The sequence below is a fragment of the Papaver somniferum genome, chromosome 9 (assembly GCF_003573695.1).
Source record: "Papaver somniferum cultivar HN1 chromosome 9, ASM357369v1, whole genome shotgun sequence".
Classification (NCBI taxonomy): domain Eukaryota; kingdom Viridiplantae; phylum Streptophyta; class Magnoliopsida; order Ranunculales; family Papaveraceae; genus Papaver; species Papaver somniferum.
Window position 1 is genome coordinate 168801876 of NC_039366.1, and position 23649 is coordinate 168825524.

Consider the following 23649-nt stretch of genomic DNA (forward strand, 5'->3'; position numbering starts at 1 on the left):
ATGTGTGGAGACAAGCCGCCAGCGTGCATGCCTACATCTCTTGGTCCATCAAAATCGGATCTAGGCCACTCGATTCGGCCGGCGAAGATGAGCGGCCACGATCAATTTACGACAGAAATATATTGCCGCAAAGCGCAAATTAGGGTTTTGGACAGCCGCGGCTACTTCAGTTCGATCGAGCAATTCGATGCTCCATTGACCTCCCACAGGTAAGTCGATCGAACACGAATAGAGTTGGGCCAATGGTGAACTCGTGTGCACTTCCATGATCTTCCAAAACGCGATCTAATCCATCCAAACAGGATGGCTAAGTTGGATGCTCGTGATCGATTTAAGACACTAATGTACTTCTGCGTCCCAAATTAGGGTTTAGAAGCATCACGCCTGCCATAGTTTGGGCAAACTATTTATTGCCTTATGGTCTTGCTGTGGACAGACCGATCGAGTGGGGGGGAAAGCTGGGCCGCCGGTGTGCGTGCTAGCAATTCCCTAATCACTCGTGGAGTAATCCAAGCCGTCCAACCAGGATGGCAAAGTTGGACGACCGTGACGCTTTTAAGACTGTCTTGGACAGTCTATGCTCGTTCGAGCTTCTTTCCACAGCGTGACCACCCTACTTAGGGTTGGCGTTTGACAACGCTGGGATGCTTTTAGGCAAGGTCCGATCAGTTGGGGCGTTGGTGGGCCCGCCGATGGTCATCATGATGGTTGCCTATTTCCGCCAAGGCTTGGCCAGGCTTGTTGAATTGCGCGGCCAAATTGTGTGGCCGTGATCGTTTCTGAGACTGATATGGACAGTCTAGATTTTCCTTAAGGAAATTAAACATGTCAAATCGAGACGCCTTTAGTTAAAAGCGCGTCGATACAATATTCTCTTTGTTAGAGAGTGATGTAGCCAGTGTGGTTTTTTTTTTTTTTTTTAAGGAAAGCTTTATTAAAAAAAAGAGAGTTAAATTTATAGACCAAAAAAAGAACTAAAAAAGGTAGGAACAGAACAAAAGCTAAGGAAAAAGGAACAAAAAACTAAACAACTCTATAGTAAGGTTGCCCTGGGAATTCAAGTCTTAGCATATTGCTTGGTCTTTCATTAAAACTCAAAGTCTGCCCCTTCTGCAAATGAGCCCCCTTCTTAGCAAAATGATTAGCTGAGAAATTGATATCTCTATAGGCATGTTTGAAGGTAATTGATTGAATGCTAACCATAATTCTTTGCCACCTAGCCAGCAAAAACCAAGGGATCTTCTTTTGTTGTAAAGCTTTTGCACACATACTAGAATCAGATTGCAGAATTAACTTGAAGGAGAGGTGCTCAACTGCATATTCTAAAGCCTTGATACAAAAAATGAATTCTGCAACATAATTAGAAGTAATCCCCAAACCACCAGATTCTGCAAAGATGAAAGCTCTAACATGATCCCTTACTACAAAGCCATCGCCTGCATTGCCTGGATTCCCTCTTGAAGCCTCATCACAACATAATAACAATTCATTCTCATTTGGTAGATAGAAGAATATTTCAATAATTCTTATTCTTCTCAATAATTCAATATCTGTTCCCCCACATAATACCTTTCAGTCTAATTTCACAATCATGGACTTTTCTAGCAATTCTTAATTGTATTTTAGTTAACACAGGCTTCTCAGCATCATAATATATTGCATTTCTTAAGAACCATAATTCAACCATAACTGTACAGGAACTGATAATCCATAACTCTTTGATCCCAGGACTAGAATTTGTATGCATTTTCAAAACATCCTCAAAAGAATTTGGTTTGGTAGATAAGAATATACCTGAAAGCCAATTCCACAAGCTGGTACTGAATTCACATTTCCACAAGATATGATCTATACTATCTTCTCCATCATGACAGATGTAACATCTTGAAGCAAATTGAAAACCTTTTTTCCTCAGATTCTCTACTGTTGCACACACATTTCTGGCAATCTTCCAAACATTAGCATATGTTGAAGGAAGCACTGCAGGGTTCCAGATTTTTTTATACCAGTGCAACTTAGGCTGGTGCATTCTGATTTTGTTAATAGCATCAGAAACTGTGAAAACCCCAGAATGACAGTTACACCATATAAGTAAATCATCACCTTCTTTCAGAACATGTAATTGATCAGTATTGAAGAATTGAAGAAAGTCTTCATGAAAACACCACTGATTATCAACAATTAAATCTTGAACTTTAAGGTGAGCATGCAAGGCAATATAAGGATGATTAGGAAATAACTTGCATATTGGTTCATCAAAAATCCATTTATCATTCCACAAGGAAACCTTTGCACCATTACCAACTATCCATCTAGTATTTTCAATGAATTATGGGAGGACTCATTTAATGCCATTCCACACATAGGATTTCCTCTAATAAGTAATCCAGTTTCCATGTTTGTCCATATACTTAGCAAGAAAAAAATTAGCCCATTCATCATGACAGTTAAGGATTTTCCACAGTAGTTTCATTAAAAGAGCCTTGTTCACATCTTCTAGCTTTCTAATATCAAGACCTCCTTCTTCTTTAGAAGTGCAAACATTGTCCCACTTTAAGGCAATACATTTTCTTTCTTCAGCATTGCCTAACCATAAGTAGTTCCTGATGATTTTTTCACAAGCTTCTAGAACTTTTCTAGGCCATCTATAAATGGATAGATTATAAATAGGAATACTACTTAGCACATGATTTACCAATGTGAGTCTAGCTTGAAAGTTTAGGATCTTTCCACTCCATGAAGCTAGTCTAAGATGCATATAATCAACCAAATACCAAATATGAATAGATTTTATTTTACCTTGAGCAAGAAAGACTCCCAAATATTTGTCAGGAAAAAAGGAAAGATCCATTTAAAATTACTCTGCAATTTGTCTTCTCCTTGTATCATAAGTACCATCTACAAAACATTTGCTTTTTGTAGCATTAAAAACTTGGCCAAAAGCAGCTTGATATTCCATTAAAAGAGATTTCAAATTTCCAATGCTTTTCTTACCTCCATTGCAAAATAAAAAGATGTCATCAGCAAACATTAGATGTGTAGGATGAATACCATTTCTTACCACCATTGGTTGAATTTTTCCTTCCATGACTAATTGATGAATTTTCCTACTAAGGACATCTTGAGCAAGAATAAACAGAATTGGAAAAAGTGTGTCTCCCTGTTTAAGGCCTCTACCCACACCAAAAAAGCCAATTGGTCCTCCATTGAGCGTAATAGACAATTTAGTAGACTGGAGGACCATAATCCAGTTACAAAATTTAGCTGAAAAACCAAACTTTTTTAAAGATCTGTAAAGGAACTCCCAACTCATAGTATCATAGGCTTGTGAAATATCTAGTTTGAGACCTACATTACCCCCTCTTCTAGTAGTTGACATTTCATTCACTAATTCAGAAGCTAACAATATCTGCTCATGAATATTCCTTTTAATGAAGGCATATTGTTGCTGAGAGACAAGATTTGGAAAATATCTAGTAAGCCTTTCAGTAATAATCTTGGTGATAATTTTAAAGCAAAAATTACTAAGACCAATTGGTCTAAAGCTTTTAGCAGTTTTAGCCCCTTTAACTTTAGGAATCAAGACAAGAAAGTTTGAATTCATACCACTTGGTATTATGTTGTTCCTCCTACAGAATTGAATAGCATCCAATAAGTTTCCTTTAATGATATCCCAAGCTTCTCTATAAAAAATTCCAGTGAAACCATCAGGGCCTGGTGCACTATCAGCATTCAAATTAAAAACAACCTTTTGTATTTCCTCTTCATTTGGACATTCTTCCAAGAAAGTATTGTCAGCTTCATAAATGAGATGAGGTACAACATCAAATATTGATTCATTAATCTGAACTGATTGGTATTCAAATTTCTTCTTGAAATAATCAATTAGAATCTCTGAAATACCCTGTTGAGTTGTTATAATATCACCTGAATCATTCTCCAATTCAGAAATAGTATTCTGAGCTTGTCTCATCTTTATAGTAGTATGAAAAGAATTTGGAATTCACATCACCATCCTTAATCCAATTCAATCTTGATTTATCTCTCAAAGTGTATTATAGTTATTTGCAGCTTCTTCATATTTACCTCTAGCAGTAACCAAATTATTCAATAAAGAAATGTTGGCAGGATCAACATCTGATTTAATTGTTTCTTCCATAACCTTGTCTTCAGCTTTTTTAAGATTTTCTTGAACATTTCCAAAAACTTTACAATTCCAAGCCTTGAGAACTTTTTTCAGCCTTTTGAATTTGTTCATAAAAATAAAGATAGGATTACCAGTTAAGTCTTCATTCCAAGAATCCATAACCACTTGTAAGAAGGTAGGATGAGTAAGCCACATTTGTTGAAACCTGAAAGGAGTATTTAGATCTCTTCCAAAAACAGTGTCAGAACCAATAAGAGGACCATGATCAGAAATACCTCTTGCAGCTACATGATAATGCCAACCACTAAAAGTATCAAGCCATTTCAAGTTAAAAAGTGTTCCAAATTACATAGATATTCTTTTATTCCCAACTCTGCCATTACACCAAGAGAATTCTAGACCACTTTTAGGAGCCTGAATTAAACCACAAGAATCAACACAATCTTTAAAATCACTCATTGCAGAATTAAGAGGACTTCTACCACCTTTTTTCTCATCAGCATTTAACACAGTGTTAAAATCACCTATTAGAATCCAAGGTTTATCAATCAAACTTATTTCATATAAATCCTCCCACAATTCTCTTCTATTCACTGTATAAGAATTTGCATGAATACCAGTCACCAAAACATCACCAACCTCCACAGTAATACATTGACTAGAAAATTTAATCAATTTAGGAACTTGAATAGAACAATTCCAAAACAACCAAATGTTTTCTTTATTATTGTCTTTAGAGTTATGTATAATTTTATGATGCATAACGGGAAGCTTTATTCCAGATTTGTGAGCTTTAATTTTTTGTTCCACAACCCAAACCAGAGTTGGATTATTTGTTTTGAATAAAGAATATAATTTATCCTTGTCCTTTTGTCTCTTAAGGCCTCTAAGGTTCCAAAAAACAACTTTCATTTGAAAGGAGGTTGAGGAGGAGGAGTTGGACTCCCTTTATCAACCATATGCTTCATACTTTCTTTACTAGCCTTTCTTGTAACTACAGCTGGTTTCACTGGAGGCTTTTTCTTTCCAGTTATTTTGCTACTTTCATTAGCTTCAGGGACATATTGAGTTATAACTTTTTCTTTTTGCAGAATAGTGACTGGTTGAGATATTGAACCAAATTCTAATAAACTTGAGGAACTGACCTCTCTGATTTCACCATCTTCAATTTCAGAATATTCACTATCATTGTCTTGTAAAACTTCATATTTATTATTATTAGTTTGAATAACATGATTAGAGATAGGATTTAAACCTGGATTAGAGACCCCTCTTATAAAATCAATAAAAGGAGCTTCAACATTTGTAGTGGTCTCTGCTGGAGCTTCAACATTTGTAGTAGTCTCTGCTGGAGCTAAAGAAGAATTACCTTTGGTGATACTTGAAGTATTTGGATTTGAAGACTGGGATATCTCAATTGGTATAGGATTTAAGCTTGGAACAAGTGGAGACTGATTAACCATCAGTGGAGTAGGAGTATCATTATGTGTATTCTTTGTTGGTGAGGAATTAGAAGCCTTCTGTCTATCTGTTGCAGTAGATTGCATTCTGCATTCAGACAATTGATGTCCAACAATTTTACATTTGTGACAGAATTTCGGTAAATTTTTTAGAGTTACCCCTTGAGAAAAAGCTCCATATCTTGTAACAATCCAAAGTTTATTAGGAATACTTTTAGCTAAGTCAATTTCAATTAGAACTTTAGCATAGTATCCACTCTCATAATTCAAAGTAGCTGCATCAACCTTGATTGGATTACCAATGGCTCTGCTAATCTTGAAAAGAGTTTTTTCATCCCAGTATTCTAGACTTAAGCCTGGAATTTGAACCCAAACCATGGCTTTAGAAGTGCGTTGATTCTCTGATCTGAAATTTGGAATCCAGTTTCTAACTCTTAATATTTGATCCAAGACTTCCCAGTTACCAGTTCTGATGTAATTTTTATCTTCTTCATTATCTAACTTGATCGTAAAAAAACCTTTACCTAGTGGTATCAGATGACATTGACCCTTTAAAATCCATTGATTTCTCAATAGAATAGCATCTTCTGAAAATTTAATACGAAGAAAATCCAGTCTCCCAATCAAAGAGAACTTCCAAGAATCATATCTATCATTATCTTGATCATCAATAAAATTAATTGCATGATGAATTTCAAGAGTTTTTGATAAGTCAACAATCCATGGATGAATTTCAGATACATCGTTGTTAACCTCAAAATTCATTTTGGGAAAAAAAACTTGAAAAAATAGCTAGAATCAGTGAAAAGAGTAAATTGTAAAACCAATCATTTGATTCTTATAAGAGATCACCTGAAATAAATGCAGATCGAAGAAAATCTGAGAGAGCGTTGAAAAAAGAAGAACTGAGTCAGTCGCCCGATCCTCAGAGCTTAACTCGCCCGATCCTCAGGTGTCAGTCTAAAATGGGACTGGGGGATTCGAACCTTGAACCTGTTGCTTCCTACACCAATCTAAGACCACTGTACCAGGTGTCTGTTGGTAAAAAATAATAAAAATAAATAGCAAAATATGTGAACGTCTGTCTGGGTATTTTCATGCAAATCTCAATACTGGCACTTCGGGAGATTCATGCTATTCTCCTGAGAATGAACACTTAATCGTAATCTCATGTCAATGATGAGAGTTCGGCTGACAACATAACACGGAAAATACTAGGTAAATCATGCATTAATTAATAATGTTGGTATAAAATAGAAATCACAGAATATTTGGGATTGCTACTACGCGCACCATTCTGAGTGAATTTCATACGCATTGAATTGCTCAATGAGAGAGGAGGTTTTTTGCACTCGTTACTTTTCAAATGGCTTTACCCTTGCAGGGTGACAACGCATTAAATACTAGTTTTACAATTTTAGCCTTGAACCAAAAACCACCATCAACAACAGTGTTAGAGCATTGCTCGGTCGAACTCGCATGTGTTTCTATATCAAGCATGTTTGTCAATATTAGTGATAAAAACTATATGTCTTGATTTCTAGTATACTTATGACGAAGTCTCGGTCTAGGATAGTTAGGAATAGTTGAGCTCCAGACTCCATGGCGATTATCTTGCAAAGACGAAGAACTACTCAAAGAACTAGTGGAACTTCATCCGACTAAAAGTTATGTGGAGAATTGAACTCATATTGTCACTCAAAAGTCTATCTACTCTATCTCCTACTCTTGAGACAACAGTCGTATAAGTATGATAGTTTTCATACATACACATTTGCTATTTCGAGCCGAGTTTACTCGCCTATCTTTTTCTCGAAATACGTGTTGGTAAGCTTTTGCTTTAACCATCTTTATCTTTACTCGTGACGAAAGTCATGATGACGTTTCAATCTTAAAACATCTTTGATGACGATAGTCGATTCTTTATGTCTAATGACTATTATAACATTATAGAAGAATGATTCAATGATTGAAATGTAGAGTTGAGAATATGTAACCACCTATGGATGTAAGTATTTAGTGTGTTCGCACATTTGTGTATAAATCCATGTGCCGGAAACCAAGTGTGTGCATATTTGTGCATGCGGTATTGGTTAAGGAGACAGGTTAGGTATGCGTACCCGTACGCATACTGGCGGAAGTTCACGTCCGTGAAATTCTGCTGGGTTTGAAGTTTACGAACTCAAAAACCAGTCACCTTAGGTACGTATACCCGTACGCGTACTTGCGGAACTTTTTCACCGAAAAAGTCTGTTGAGTTTGGAAACTAAAACCAACTCAAAATCCGGTAGCCTAGGTACGCATACCCGTACGCGTACCCAAGCTGGTTATTTCTCAAATCGGTAGTTCATGGACTTAAAACAATAAATTATAAGGAGTGCAATCTTTGCAAACCGTGGGTATATTGTTCATGATTTGATTCAAATGAATCAAACCGATTTTATTTCAATTGTGTCTATGTATAAAGACCTAAGCAATTGGACAACTCTTGAACTAGTTCTTATGAGTCATTTGAACTAGTTATGAGAAAGATGAACACAGTTGATATGAAAGCACTCATATGGCTAACCATTGGTAAACCATTTGTGAACCAACCAATGTACATGTTTAGGTACGGTTACTCAAACCTAAATGAATACATTTCATTTGTGTGTGACAAGCTAAGTTTCGATCTAACGGTTGAAAGGTATTAGCTTGGATAAATCAGGTTTTTCATCTAACGGTGAATATTGAATACTTTGTTATCAAGTTACCTAGATTGCAAACCCTGATTTGAAAACTATATAAGGAGACGTCTAGCAACTGTGCAAAACTAATCCCCACACCTCCTGTGTGATACTAGTTGGTTTGCTAGAGTCGATTCTCCTTTAATCGTAGGTTTCTTCTCGAGACCCTTTCGATTAACGACTGAAAGACTTCATTGGGATTGTGAAGCCAGACGAAACTACTTCTCTTATAGTTGCGCGATCTGATCTTGCCATTTTCTATCGTACGATTTCAATTGGAATAATTGACTTGAGATTATATCTCCGATAGGGCAAGATAAAAAGAAATCACAAACATCTTCGTCTCATCGTTTGTGATTCCACAATATCTAGTTTCACTACCATACGATTTAGATTATTGTGAGGTGATTGATAATACTAGGTTGTTCTTCGGGAATATAAGTCTGGTTTATCAATTGGTTCTTGTTCACCTTAATTTTTATCAAAAGACAGAACAAAACTTTTAGGTCTATCTGTAGGAGACAAATTTATATATCTTTGTATACTTTTCTGTGTGATACAGATTTGTTTGCTAAAGTCTTCGACTTTGGGTCGTAGCAACTCTTGGTTGTGGGTGAGATCAGCTAAGGGAATCAAGTGTGTAGTATCCTGCTGGGATCAGAGACGTAAGGAGCGCAATTGTACCTTGAATCCGTGTGAGATTGATTAGGGTTCAACTACAGTCTAGACTGAAGTTAGTTTGTAGAAGGCTAGTGTCTCCAGCGGCTTAATACAATGTGGTATTCAATCTGGACTAGGTCCCGGGGTTTTTCTGCATTTGCGGTTTCCTCGATAACAAAAATTCTAGTGTCTGTGTTATTTCTATTTCACAGTATATTTTTTTATATAATTGAAATATCACAGGTTGTGCGTTTGTATCGATCAATTGTGAAATCCAACCTTTGGTTGTTGATTGGAAATTATTTGATCCTTGGACATTGGTCTTTGGTACCGTCCAGGTTTATCTCTCTTGTATTTAATCGAGACTCGCAGATTGCTTGAGTAAGATTTAAATCAAGAGATAGAGATATAAGAACTCTTTGATATACTTTTCTATTGATTGAGTCTAACTGTCTAGTTGATTCTCATAAAAGTATATTGGAGTTAGTCCATACAGATTGCTAATCGAAATATTGGGTGAGGTTGTTAGACCCCCACTTTTTCAAACAGTATGCAGACCGGTTTGCAAACTTATATGAAATTACCGAGTTCCGGAGTCTACAAACTTTTCATTTTATAAACCGGTTTGCAAACTTATGCAATTACCAAGTTCCGGACTGTACAGAACTTTCAGGTCACGTACCGGTTTTCAAACTTTGAACCAACTCAAAGTTCCGGAGTCAACAGAACTTTTTAGTTCACGTACCGATTTGCAGACTTAAGACCTTTTCCAGTTCTGGAGTTCACAGAACATTCAGTTGCATTCCGGTTTGGGTACTAAACTGTATCTAGAATATAGAACTGTTTTGGATCGCATACCAGTTTGATTATTTAACCTGGTTCGCTTATCACAGTTCCAAAATGGTTTGTATACGAATATACATTCCTATCCGGATCACGAAACAAACAGATTTGCCCATCATGTACATACGAATATGTATATCACACAAATCTGAAAGTCGGTATACATCTACTCCGATACGTGTACGAATACATGTAATACAACTTCAGACATATAACAGTTTTCTCAGTTTGTAAGACTGATAACATTGTCTTATATTCAGAATATAGTAGTTCTATATTTCTCTAAATCAATTCGAAACATTCCTGAATAACATCAATGACACATATCACTGCTCCATGCTATTTTCGAATGATAAAATTGAATCATGATTTGGTTCTGAATAATAAATTGTTCTCCACCGAATTTGATCAAGTATGAATAAATGTTCATTAAGCTTAGTCATTATATTTCGAGAAATTCGTAAACTAAATAATTAGTTCTCGACTCGAAATTCTTGTCTATGCAAGCTAGTCTAATTAGTATTGCAACAATCGTCTCAAGGATAGAAAGGTGAATATAACTTGAGAAATAGGTGGTTCAGTCTTCACTTACCTTTTGTTGATGAAGTTCTCCAAAAGTTTTGGTTGATGTTGGCCTTCAAACGGTAGAACACAAATGATGACTAGTTTGTTTCTCAATTCCACTATCCTAGACCGAGACTTAACTAATTGTAGACTAGAAATCAAGATATAATTTTGACAACTAAATTTGACAACAAGCTTGATATAGCATCACTTGTGAGTTCGACCGAGCAATGCTCTAACAATCTCCCCCTTTTTCAATTTTAGTGACAAAAGTATATAATACATATGGATAACAAAAATAAAGTTTTCGAAAATACTCCTCGATCCACCATTTCTTCTTGATTTCCTTGGTTTCTCCAACTTTCCTTGAACTCCTCGTTATTTCAAGTTGCAATGATTCCGAACGTGTTCAACTCAATATCGTTATTGTTGAAGAACTGATTCCATAGCGATAACAACTTTTTGAAAACAAATATTCTCAATCGTTGTTATGCAGAAACATAATATTATTATCTTCTCTCCAAAGTTCAATTGTATCTCAACTCTGAAGTAATACTTCGGTGATATGTTTCTCCCCCTTAATCAATACTTACATATTTTGTTTAATAGGTAAACCTATTGCTTAAATGATCCACTCCCCCCTTACATAATGATCTGTAAATCATATGTATGTGTATGAAACTACTAAATAATTCTCCCCCTTTTTGTCAATAAAATTAACAAAGGAACGAAAATCGCGGGATCATAATGAAAGATATAGCAATTAAGCACAAGTTCATTTAAGACCTCTCCCCCATAAAATGTCATTCTCGAGAGAACAACATGAGTGGCCTTACTTTCGTGAAAAAGAAGGATTTTGAACATTACAAATCACAAGGATTTGTATCCATAGTACCGACATAAATTAATCTCAAGGCCAGTTACGAACAACGAGATAATTTTACTCGATTTTACTCAACATAAGAGAATCTTAAGGAGTGTGTCAAGCAGCAAAAGACAGAAGTGTGATCAAAAAAATATCAATACTGCGAGAAAAATCTCAAAGAGTTTGTTCTGTTTTCCATTTATAAAAACATAATAGATTTAACTTCTGAGCATATATGAAATATTAGCTCGATTCACGAGAACGTAAAAGAACAAATATTTCATAAGAATTTTGCAATAATTAAACCAATAATGATTACATGCTGCAAGTTCATCTTCCAACAACTCTAGAATTACAATAAATAAATCTAAAAACATGCAAGATGAAGAATGTTGGAAATAGCTGTGTAATCAAAATCTTCAAAAGAAGTTTTCTAGATAACAAAAGGGAAAAAAAGTAAAAGGATTATTCATGTTCTTCATCGTCGGAATCACCCATAGAAGCTTGAATCTTGTCTATTTCGTCCTTGATATCGGGAAATTTTGTAGCAATCATACAAAATTGTTTTTGCATACCTTTTACCTTGGAGTTGATCTCGCAAACATCCTTGTAAATTCGTTGAAGAAGACTCAAGGTTGTTGAATCACAAGAACCATCAAGAGGTGAAATAGAGGCCCTTTTTCTTTTGTTCTCATTCGTTCTCATACGTTTGAACGTACTTTCACGAACTAAAGTGGGAGCTCCAATGAAGTTCCCAATTGGATCAATATCAATTTCTTCACATATGCGTCCAATCAAACAAGGAAACCCTAATATCTTCTTGGATACCGTCATTGATACCATTTGAGAAATGATCAACCCACATATGTCAAGATTTTTGGTTCCCGCTTTAAGGAAATAAACTAACTCTTGAAAATCATGACTCCAATTTGCATCCCCAGTTGTGGATGGACAAGTGTTGGGGATACCCAACTTACCAAAAACCTTAAAAGGCATGCTAAGCTCCGAAGTAGGAAGCTTCCCATCTTTCCAACCAACATTCTTTCCACAAAGCTCAAGAGAAATGGTTTCAAGGGATGGTTTCTCTTCTTTAGGCCTTGGAAGTTGAAAATTACCAAGAGTAATATTTGTGTGTTCCGGGATAAAATATCGATTAACAACAATTTTTCCTCCCCTAATCATTGATTTAAAGCTCATCTTATCGAGATTAACATCATACATGTTCGCATAAAACATTCTAGTAAGAAGATCAAACCCTCTCCCAAGCCCGCTAAAAATGTCTCATATATCATATTCATCAAAACAGACAAGATCTTCTGTTTTAACATACCCTTCTTATAATTTCTTTTCTAGAATAATTTCTCTAGCTAGTTGCAATTCTTTCAAAGGTCTCATTACAATCCATGTTAATAAAACGAATCCTAGGATCTTCAGGAATTTTCTTATGCTTGGGTTTTTTACTAACTCCTTTTGTTCTTGCCATAAAAACACAAATAGAAAAGATTTAATCTTACTTGAATAGCTCCTTTAAAGATCATTGCTTGATTTGGTCCTTCTTGATGTACTTCCTTGTAACAAAGAGAAAGACCCAAAGGTTGTGAATTAACAACTCAATTTATGAAGACATCACACTGGTTCGGAAACCCTAACCTCAATTTCTAATCCCGTTTTTGCATAAGAAGAAGGTGTAGGGGAGTGCGCGTACTCTTTTAATAAAGCCTTAATGGGCTTGGCCGGGTTTGGGTGTGGGTCTTCAAGTTCAATCGTCCCTCCCGCCTTTTTTTAAAAAAAAATATTCCGTCAGGAGATACAATCATATCATGTTTTTGAATTCCGGATCAATTCCAAAAATTGATAATCTAGCTCTATGGAACAATTCCAAAGCACACGAAAACAGATTGAAAATCACAAAAAATAGAAGACCCGTAAATTACATCGATCTTATGACATCGTGAAATCGGAGCCAGCTCAACAACTCGTGATGTTATGATCATAATTTGTTACAAGTTTCTTCTAGTTATGTGATCATGGATCTTAAAAACATGATAGATAAAATATGGAACTTAAAAAAACAGAAACAATCCTTTACAAAAACTTCTTCATCTTAACTTGATACATGATGGGCTGAGCCAGAATCTTGCTAACAAGAGGTTGGATAAGCAACCAACTCACAAACAAACCTAGCATGATAGTTTTCTGGAGTAGTTTTTTCATCCTCGTGTTGATCAAGAGATGATTTACCAATATCATCTGAAGTAGTCAAAAATATAGCAGTTGTACAAGCTTTTCTGACATGGCCAGGTTTTCCACACTGATAGAAATTCTTTTCAGAGACTGAACTACGAAGGGGAACCTCCTTACTTATGATCACAGCAATGTATTCTAAGAACTTAGATGTTTTTTCAAAAGTCATAAAAAGATCTTCGTCAACAGACCCCTTGTGTTGCATTTCTTAAACAAACTGTTTAACAATTTTTTAAGACAGCGAAGCTTCTTACTCTTAACAGGACGTTTCTTGTTTTTAAAAATTGCATAGGATTCTTTAATTTTTCTCGTCGATTTTTTACAATCACTCAAGATATTAGAAATATTAAGTGAATTGAGATCATCTGGTGAGACACAAAGTCTCGAGGAGAATAGATCTTGAAGAATCGCGAAGGAATTCTGGTGTGCGTCTGTAGAGATTTCGTCTATATCCATATAGTCAGACTGCTTCAAACACAGACTTATTAGGTCTTAACGTGTTTTCCTTCTCTAATACCAACTGAAAGTGCTGGGGTTACCAAAATACTATACCAACTTTTTCTTAGACAATATGTATGGACAAACTCAACACTACTCCGAGAGTAAAAACTCAATCAAGGAAAGTGTCTATAGCTATATATATATATATATATATATATATATCTTGTAGTTAGAACGTTTACAGAATTGAATCTGTGAACCTAACTACAAAGAGAGTTTTTGGACGGTACCAAATACCAATGTCCAAGGATCAATCAAGTTTTATCCAACTAGCAATGTTGGACCAACCTACTATGATTGATCAATGCACAACCAGTGATATTTTAATTATAAAGATAAATAATATAATGCGAAAAAATAAATAACACAGACACCAAAAATTTTGTTAACGAGGAAAACACAAATACAGAAAAACCCCGGGACCTAGTCCAGATTGAACACCAAACTGTATTAAGCCGCTACAGACACTAGCCTACTGCCAATTAACTCCGGTCTGGAATGTGATTGACCCCGAACTCAGTCTCCCACTGATTCAGGTACAATCGCGCTCCTTATGCCTATTGAATCCCAGCAGGACTCCGCGCATCCTTAGATAGTCTCACACCAACTAAGAGTTGCTTCAACTCAATTGAAGACTTTAAACCAAATCTTCCTCCCACAGATTGAGCCTATAATTGATTTCCTGATTTACGATCTAAACGGATGATCAGATCAAACGATAGATCCAGGTGATGACAATCGATAGAAACTTAGACAAAATTCTGGCTATCCTCATAATTCGGACTTATGCAACCCGAAGTGCATCCTAGATTATTATTCACCTCACAAGTATAAAACTTGCGGAATCTACAAAGTACGAGAGGAAAAGACTTTGTTGATTACTATCTATCTTGATTGATAGAGCAAGGATCTACAAACAATCAATTTCAGGATACTCAAGTTATCAAGATAAAAGATAACTGGACATGTCTTCACGAATACCAATGAAGTCTTTGTAGTCGCTAAACCCTAAAATGGTTTCTGGAGAGGACGACTATAGATACAACTAGGACACACCAAAAAGTAGTGTCCGGATTCAAAGATCCCAGTTTCCAAGAGTTTCCCTTATATAGACTTCAAAGCCTAGGTTGCTTTAGGTTTAAGCTAAGAAAGCTTTGGAACCAAGCAATTAATATTTTCCATTATATGAAAGCTTTGAATGTTATTCACATATACAAGATACACTATGGTTAGGTAAACCGTAACCGAACCGTGTATAAAGATTATGTTCACCATGGATAGCCGAAACTAGCCGATTTGAACTTTAAAAGCTTAACACTCATTTTCATGTTCACTAAGACATTAATATTGAGTCACAATTATGTGATCAAATGAGTCTATCGTTAATTAGAGAATTGATCAAATGCAAATTACTTCATAGAAATAATTTAATTGCAATTGAATTTTAATCGACGTAGTTTGTAAATGCACAAAGTACAATTACTTGAACCGTTCGTGAATCGGATGAGTCACAGTACGCGGACCAGTTTGCAAACTTATATGCAATTACCGAGTTTCGGGGTCTACAAAACTTTTTCAGTTCATAAACCGGTTTGCAAACTTATGCAATTACCAAGTTCCGGACTCTACAAACTTTTCAGTTCACGTACCGGTTTGCAAACTTTGAACCAACTCAAAGTTCCGGAGTCTTCAGAACTTTTTAGTTCACGTACCGATTTGCAAATTTAAGACCTTTGCCGGTTCCGGAGTTCACAAAACATTCAGCTTGCGCACCGGTTTGGGTATTAAACTGGTTCTAGAACATAGAATTGTTTTGACTCACATACCGATTTGATTATTTAACCCGGTTCCCTTTCCACAGTATCAAAATGGTTTGTGTATGAATATACATTCCTATCCGGATCACGAAACAAACAGATTTTCCCATGATGTATATAAGAATATGTATATCACACAAATCTGAAAGTCGATATATTGCTATTCCGTTATGTGTACGAATACATGTAATACAGCTTCATACATATAACCGTTTTCTCAGTTTGTAAGACTGGTAACACTGTCATGTATTCTGAATATAGTAGTTCTATATTTCTCTAAATTAATTCTAAGCATTCCTGAATAACATCAATGACAGATATCACTTTTCCAGGCTATTTTCGAATGATAAACTTGAATCATGATTTGGTTCCGAACAATAAATTGTTCTCCACCGAATTTGATCAAGTATGAACAAATGTTCATTAAGCTTAGTCATTATATTTTGAGAAATTCGTAAACTAAATAATTAGTTTTCGACTCGAAATTCTTGTCTATGCAAGCTAGTCTAATTAGTTACGCGACAATCGTCTCAAGGATAGAAAGGTGAATATAACTTGAGAAATAGGTGGTTCAGTCTTCACTTACCTTTTGTTGATGAAGTTCTCCAAAAGCCTCAGTTGATCTTCGTCTTCAAACGGTAGAACGCAAATGATGATTGGTTCGTTTCTCAACTCCAGTATCCTAGACCGAAATTTAACTAATTGTAGATTAAAAATCAAGATATAGTTTTGACAACTTAATTTGACAACAAGCTTGATATAAAAACACTTGTGAGTTCGATCGAGCAATGCTCTAACATTTGCAATCTCAGGATGCTAACTGTCGTGAAGAAGCACGAATATTAGCCGATGTTATGAAGGAGCAAGAAGATGAAAAGGTAGCAGAATCGTGGAAAACTTGAAACTTAAATCCAGGTTGAAGAATCCACAACACGACCACTGCGGAGAAGTAGATTTCACAAAACAAATAATTAGTCAATGCTCAAGCCCTGGTTGCAAATTTTTTATGCATTTGCATACTTCTACAGAAGAAGACACATATGGAAAACACTTCTAGCAATGTCCTTCGTGTTTGAAGTTTGAGTGGACCGATTAAGTGTATGCTGATTCCACCATCGTTATGTTGTCATTAGCTTAATTAATGGAAATGTCTTTGTATTTGCACCACTCTTATGTTTATATCAAACAACATTAGATTCCATCAAACGTTATATTAGTCTCACATTAGCTTTCATTAAACGTTACATTTAGATTTAATTACTAAAGTATAAAAACAAGATAATAAAACATCCTGCTTCATTGAGCGGCTGATGAAACAACTTAGGGAGCGGCTGGTAAAGCGACTTGTGGAGCGGCTGGTGGAGCATCTAGAAGGAAGAAAGGGTTGAACCTGTGAAGTTCTCTAAGGATATTAAAACAAGCTAAATATTGAAAAGGTCTCCCGTTGGTTTCCCACCACTGCGCTGCAGGTCTTTGGATAAATTCAGCTTCAGTTTCACCATTAAACCTATTTCGGTTGGCTTCCATTGCCATACCAAGAAATTGGTTGACAACATGAGCAATTAAAGAAAAACGATGAGACAATCCATGAGATCACGGTTTCTCGGGTTTCCTGTTTCTGCAGCGAACATTGCAAAAACTTGTTGCCAGAAAGTCGTTTCGTAAAACTCGTAATACCGTTGATATTATCTCTTGTTTGAAAAACATAAGCTGTGGAAATTGCTAAATTTTCTTCTAGTTAAAAACTAGGAGCACAAACTCTGAAGAATTTATAGGTGGAGAAGATGTGATTTTGGAGTTGAAATCAAATCAATTTATAGGGAGGGGATTGGTAGTCGTTGGATGGACTAGCCGTTGCCGGCTCAGTCTCAACCGACCGGCTCAATGTGAGCCGTTCGGTCCAGGTTACCCCAGTCTTCTTTCTTTAATTCGTTCGACTCACTTTGAACCACAATGAACAAAACATTTTAGTTAGAGGTTTCTCCATCCGGGTTTGCCAGCTCCATTATAAATGGTAATCCAGGATTCAAGGTTTTTCTTGGATCCACGTCACCAAAATACATCGACCGGGCGTAACGGGGATACGAGATTCCTAGTGGAACCGCGTTTTGAACCTGCGCAACGCGCATTTTCTAACCACGTTTCATTGGTAAACTCAAATGCGCAGTTTCTAACAGCGTATTGACCTTATTGACCGGTCAATCCGCGGTTTCAAACTGCGTGGCCAGGAGAACCCTAAATGTTACAGACGCCGCACTCTTCTTCTCTTTTGTTATTTTCTCTCTTCTTCCTCATACTAAACCCGTAGAACCTCACTTCCCATGGGTTGATTGAAGATGATTTCGTGTTTTCTAGCCTAAAATCTTTTAAGGGTTTGTTCTATAAGCGGTGGGGAATCTATTGGTGGTATTTTTGGGAGATTAAATCAACACAAGGTATGAAATTTTAATTTTCATTGATTTTGTTGATTTTGGGTTTTTGAATTTAGTTATAAAGGATTGAATTTGATCCTCTCCAATATAAAAACTTGATTATGTTGTTATTGAGCAGTAGTGAAAAAATGGAATGTTAACTTAGGGTTTTGGCAATTTGGGTTCTTTTAGGTGAAACAAAAATTGATTGCTTGATTCATTAATTCATGATTGTTGATGAATGATTAAACTGTTATTATATACATGGTGGAATGTATTTGTCATTTGTAATTTGAAAAGCATGTCAAAAAATTTTGCCTGAGCATTTTGCAATGAGTTTGAGGATAAACTCATTTGTTGTTTTGAGTTGATGTTGAGATGAATATATGGGTGACATTGATGTGGTCAATATGATTTTGATGGAGGTTTTCATTAGAGCATTTTGCAACTATTTTTAGGATGAACTCATGTATTGTTTTGACTTGATGTTTAGATGATTAGAGGGGTGGAATTGATGTTGTTAATATCATTTTGATTGAGGTTTTCATATGAGCATTGTGCATACCTCAATGTGATGTGAATTTGATTGTTTGTTATTCACGTGTTGATTGTGCTTCCCTTCACTCTTTTCTTTTTTAGATAATGGATCATGTCGATTGGTCTAGGTATGAGAAGTTATCCCAACTATCTCGAGGTGTCGGACCACCACAACATAAATGTGAGAACTTAGATGAAAACAGAGACATAAATTTTAGGAGTAGTTGGAAAGAGGTAAATAAATTTTACCAGATAGTGGTTGATAACAACCCCCGTGCAAGTGTACTTCTTCAAGTGTGTGGTTTTGGGTCCGTATTTGAATTAATTTAAGTATGCGGATAAGGCATTAACTGAAGCTATATGTGAGAGGTGGTGGAAGAAGACCAGAAATTTTCACTTCCGTGAGTTTGAGATAGGTTTGACCCCTCTATATTTCTTCTGGTTGAATGATATTCCAATCGGAGGAGGTAAGCCAATCCCAGAATTACCAAAGGAAACTACGCCGCAAGAATTAGAAGCTATGGATGTTAGGTATTTCCATGGTGTATTAGATGTTATGGTCCAAAGAAAAAATCAGAGTCTGAAAACTGGAGATCATGATTCCAAGGACAGCACTATGCGAGTTTCTCACTTGGCTAATTACAAAAGAAGTAGGGAAAATCTTGACAACACAGCCATTGCCGATGAATTGACTAGAATCTTCTTGCTTTGGTGTATTGGTGATTTTTTGTTTGCAGACTGTAGTGTTAGAGTAGATAAACGATGGTGTGTAGTGTTGGATAATTTAGATGTTGTTGGGTCTTACGATTGGGGTACTCCAGCTTTGGGTGTTTTGTATAAACATCTGGATGACTGGAGTTCGTGCAAACAAAAGGATTTAGGTGGCATGTCGATGATCTTAGAACTCTGGTATTATTTTTATTTCCGTAATTGTCAACCGGTTTTGAAGGAAGGCCTAAAAGATGATGAACTTGATCCACACCCTGTTATTCTTCTATTTGCTGGGACAAACTTTAAGAATAGGGGACAAGTAGATCTTCACAAACACTCTGTGTCTGATGCACACGCTCAGATAGATATGAGGATGAGAGATGTGGTTATTTGGGACCCATGGTTCAGAGATAGTGCCCACCAACACACTGATGCATTCCAAGCCGCACTGGAGATGTCTAGTAGGATATTTGTTTTCAAGTGTGTTAAGGACGGCACAAGAGCTTCTTGTTATCTGGCCGAGAGGTGTATGAGGCAGGTGTTAGGTGCGGTAGTTATCCCATGCAACCCCCCTAGGTTGGAGGACGTATATGATAGTACAGTGCTTGATCCAGGACACCACTACCTTCCTGTCGCGGCAGAAGTGTATTCCCATTTTTGGAAAACTCATAGCGTGGGAGCTCTTAGGGGAAAAACAACTCACAAAGACACACATGATGATATCGGAGTTGGTCACGCAGGTATACCCCGTAGTTTGATGCCCTAATTCCCACCTCCTACCATGTCATCCCAGACATACACATACAACCAAGCAGGAAAGTCCATGACGCAACTTCCAAACCTACAATGGGACTTGCCTTTCTACAAAGATGAGTCTGAAGAGCTAGTTGCAGTACCAAGGGAAGGAGAGAACCCATACAATTTTTCTGATCTCAACGTCCCGGAGGTTAGTCCTTTTATATCTCACTTTCATTTTCATTTGGAGATTATTTATTGTTAAATAAAAATGTTTAATTTTTTTTTAGGAAGAGTTACGCCAGTTTTCGGGGGAGGCTTACTGGATGATCCAATCTAGCAGACAGGTGGTATACGATGAGACTCGTCGTCGGGCGTTGTATAACACTCCCACAACCCTTCATAGTTCCGGAACATCTGAAGGCCTCTTCAATTCAAGTCAAGAAGAACACACATTTTCCAACACTTATTGCGCCGGAGTATCTTTGCCGAAAACACAACACCGTCGCAAGCGTCCGGCTGCAAACCCTTCCGCATCGAATGCTTATTATATCCCTCAGCCTTTTGAGAGTAACCTCCCTGTAGATCCCAACCCGTTCATGGCGCATGCCTCTCCGGTGAATAGTGACTTACCAAATTCTGGTGAGTTTTTAGGGTTGAGCATGGGTGGAAGTTGGCAGGGTAGTGGTCACAGAGGTGATGATGGTGCTGATACCAGATCTTGTGCCAGACAGTCAGTTTTTTGGGCATCTCTAGTAAAACTGGTTAAAATTGTGTTGATTAGCTAGGGCGTAGTAGATGTTTGTTATTTTGTTCTTGTATGATATATTTAGTTTCTCCTCATATATGCTGGACAACGTATTATCCCTATTTTATGTTCTTCATATTTCGTGTTTATGTGCGATATATAATATATTTTTTTTGTGACATTTACTAAACAATACGCCGTTTTAAATCCATTGCGATGCTGATAATAATTGTTTTTAGTTGAAAAAGTGGAGTCCGCTATCATCAGATATATGCGACGACAGAGAGAGGCTACATACCCTAAATGATACCACGATGATAGCCATGGAGATTATGCAATCATGTATCAGCAAATTTCGCAGGAGGCGCATGATTTGCACCAACCTGAACCGGTCCAGGTTTTGATCAGAAGAACCGTTAACAGATGTCGTGTGGATGCAGATGTGAAGATGATGCAGGACTACTTCAACCCCAATTGCAGATACGGACCTGAGCGTTTTAAGGGACGTCACGGTTTGCCCCGAGAACTTTTTCTTAAAATATTGCCTCAAATTTGCGCCAAAGACCCAGATTTTTTTCAGCGAAGAGATGCTTGTAACATCCCAGGTCATTCTCCTCATATGAAAATGCTTGCCGTCATGAAACATCTGACAAAGGGGGTAGTTGCAGATAGCCTCGACGATTACACCCAGATGGCTGCGGCAACCATATACATGTACGTTAAAAAGTTTATGGATGCACTTCTTTGGATTTTTAACGACCGCTACATGAGGCTACCAACAACCGAAGATACTAGGAGGCTATTGGCTCATAACGAAGCTCGTGGTTTTCCAGGAATGCTTGGGAGCCTCGATTGCACCTATTGGGAGTGTAGGTTATGTCCCACCGAAGAAGCAGGCCGACACGTGGGACACATTAAGAAACTAAATCTTGTTTTACAGGCAGTTGCTTCATATGATAGATGGTTCTGGCACTGTTATTTTGGCGAGGCGGGGGCCAACAACGACCTGAATGTGTTGGCGCAGTCGAGATTATTTGATAGAGACAATGATGCCTTATCCCCTCCTTGCAATTTTAGCATCAACGGTCACGAGTACGAGCATGGATACTATTTGGTGGACGACATATACAATGAAATGCCGGGGGTGGTCTATAGCTATAAGAGACGCGAGATTATGCCGCTGGTCCATAAGAAATTTAATGAATACCACCACGCAAATAGGAAGGACGTGGAGCGTGCTTTTGGTGGTCTTAAGTCCAAATGGGGTATAATTAGGAATCCTTGTCGTTACTGGTCTCATCGTGACGTTCAGACAATTATGAGAGCGTGTTTAATAATGCACAACATGTGTGTGGAACATGAGTATCGTGATACGCAATGGGCGAGCTACGATGGAAGAGAAGAAACACCTCCAGTACAAGGTAATGTGAGAGAAGCGCGTAGGTATTACCAAAGCCATGCCCGCTGGAGATTCTTACAAGCAGATATAACTGAGCACATTTGGCAGCGTCATTGTCTAGGATTGCGAGACGGTGAAGTCGGCCCCGCTGAGGTGCATGATGGCCTCCCCACTTCCGATGAGGATACTACCGATGTGGTTGACAGCGCAGATGAATACCCATCTAATGATGATAACTTTTATGAGAACGGAGAGTAGGATGCAGTTATTTTTCTTTCTTAAGACTTTTTCCGCACTTCTTTCCTTTCGTATGACTTTTTCTGCACTTGTTTCTTAAGACTTGTTGTATATTTTTAATTTTAATTATTTTCTACGGCATTTTAAGATTTTTATTATAGAATGAAATTTCACTTTCAATTTTCACCTAGTAAAATTAATTTTGGATTATATTGGTGTTTTTATTATAAATGTTGGTTAGACGTTCACATGTCTACGGTTTCACTACAAACATCCCTTTGTCATTCACCGTATCCAATTGTGATGATAGAGCCTATGTATAGCTAGTAATCAACACACGCGTTAACAATGAACGACCAAAACTTTTTGGAAAGACTATTTTCACTATTTACAAATGACCCGTTTTTAAACGTCCTTTGCTGTTCATACGCGTCCCTTTTGCATCTGACTAACACTATAAAAACGTCGGTAAGGTTGCCTTTCAATATCACTCCTACAAAGTATCTTACATCTTTTAAAAAAAGAATAATATTGTTTGAAACACAATCATCTGCAATGAGTTATAATCGCAAGTGAAAACAAATTGTTTCAACATATTAAGTTCTTGCGAATAAACCAACCCACTAATCTAACGTGTCAGAGAAACTATTACATAATTTCAATTACCTATTCAATGCGCTTCAGTGGTGAAGATGATTTAGGAGTTGTTGTAGCATGGATTGCGGTAACAAATCAAGGTCCACCTGGGGGGTTGAAGATGATCAAAAACTGTTATGGAGCCGTGTTTTTCAAAACTTTGAAGATCTTACCGGAAACGGGAACGACAGAACTAAAGTCTCACCAAAAAAAAGATTTGGTCTGATAACGACGGATGTTGATGCTTTTGTTGCATGTCTGCTTCATGTAAACATAAGCCATCCTACTCTATCATACGAGGGTCGGGTTAGTAAACATATCCTTTCATAAATACCGAGTTTTAGCACTCTTATTATAAATATGAATGCCGAATAATTTTATTTATATTTTATTTACTTTTACAAAAAA

At 36.8% G+C, this 23649-nt stretch overlaps 3 protein-coding genes across 3 annotated transcripts; 1 reads left to right on the forward strand and 2 right to left on the reverse strand.

The window, feature by feature from the left end:
- Positions 1-1023: 1023 nt before the first annotated feature.
- On the reverse strand, positions 1024-3973 carry LOC113312847. The gene is made up of 4 exons (XM_026561580.1): positions 2862-3973; positions 2412-2645; positions 1570-2312; positions 1024-1388 (listed from the first exon to the last, which is right to left on the reverse strand). Exons 1-4 carry the CDS (start codon positions 3971-3973, stop codon positions 1024-1026), a joined length of 2454 nt encoding a protein of 817 aa, XP_026417365.1.
- A 1082-nt stretch (positions 3974-5055) lies between these two features.
- LOC113312848 lies at positions 5056-6372 on the reverse strand. Its single transcript, XM_026561581.1, has one exon. It carries the CDS (start codon positions 6370-6372, stop codon positions 5056-5058), a length of 1317 nt encoding a protein of 438 aa, XP_026417366.1.
- A 14937-nt stretch (positions 6373-21309) lies between these two features.
- LOC113312849 lies at positions 21310-22626 on the forward strand. The gene has a single exon (XM_026561582.1). It carries the CDS (start codon positions 21310-21312, stop codon positions 22624-22626), a length of 1317 nt encoding a protein of 438 aa, XP_026417367.1.
- Positions 22627-23649: the final 1023 nt, after the last annotated feature.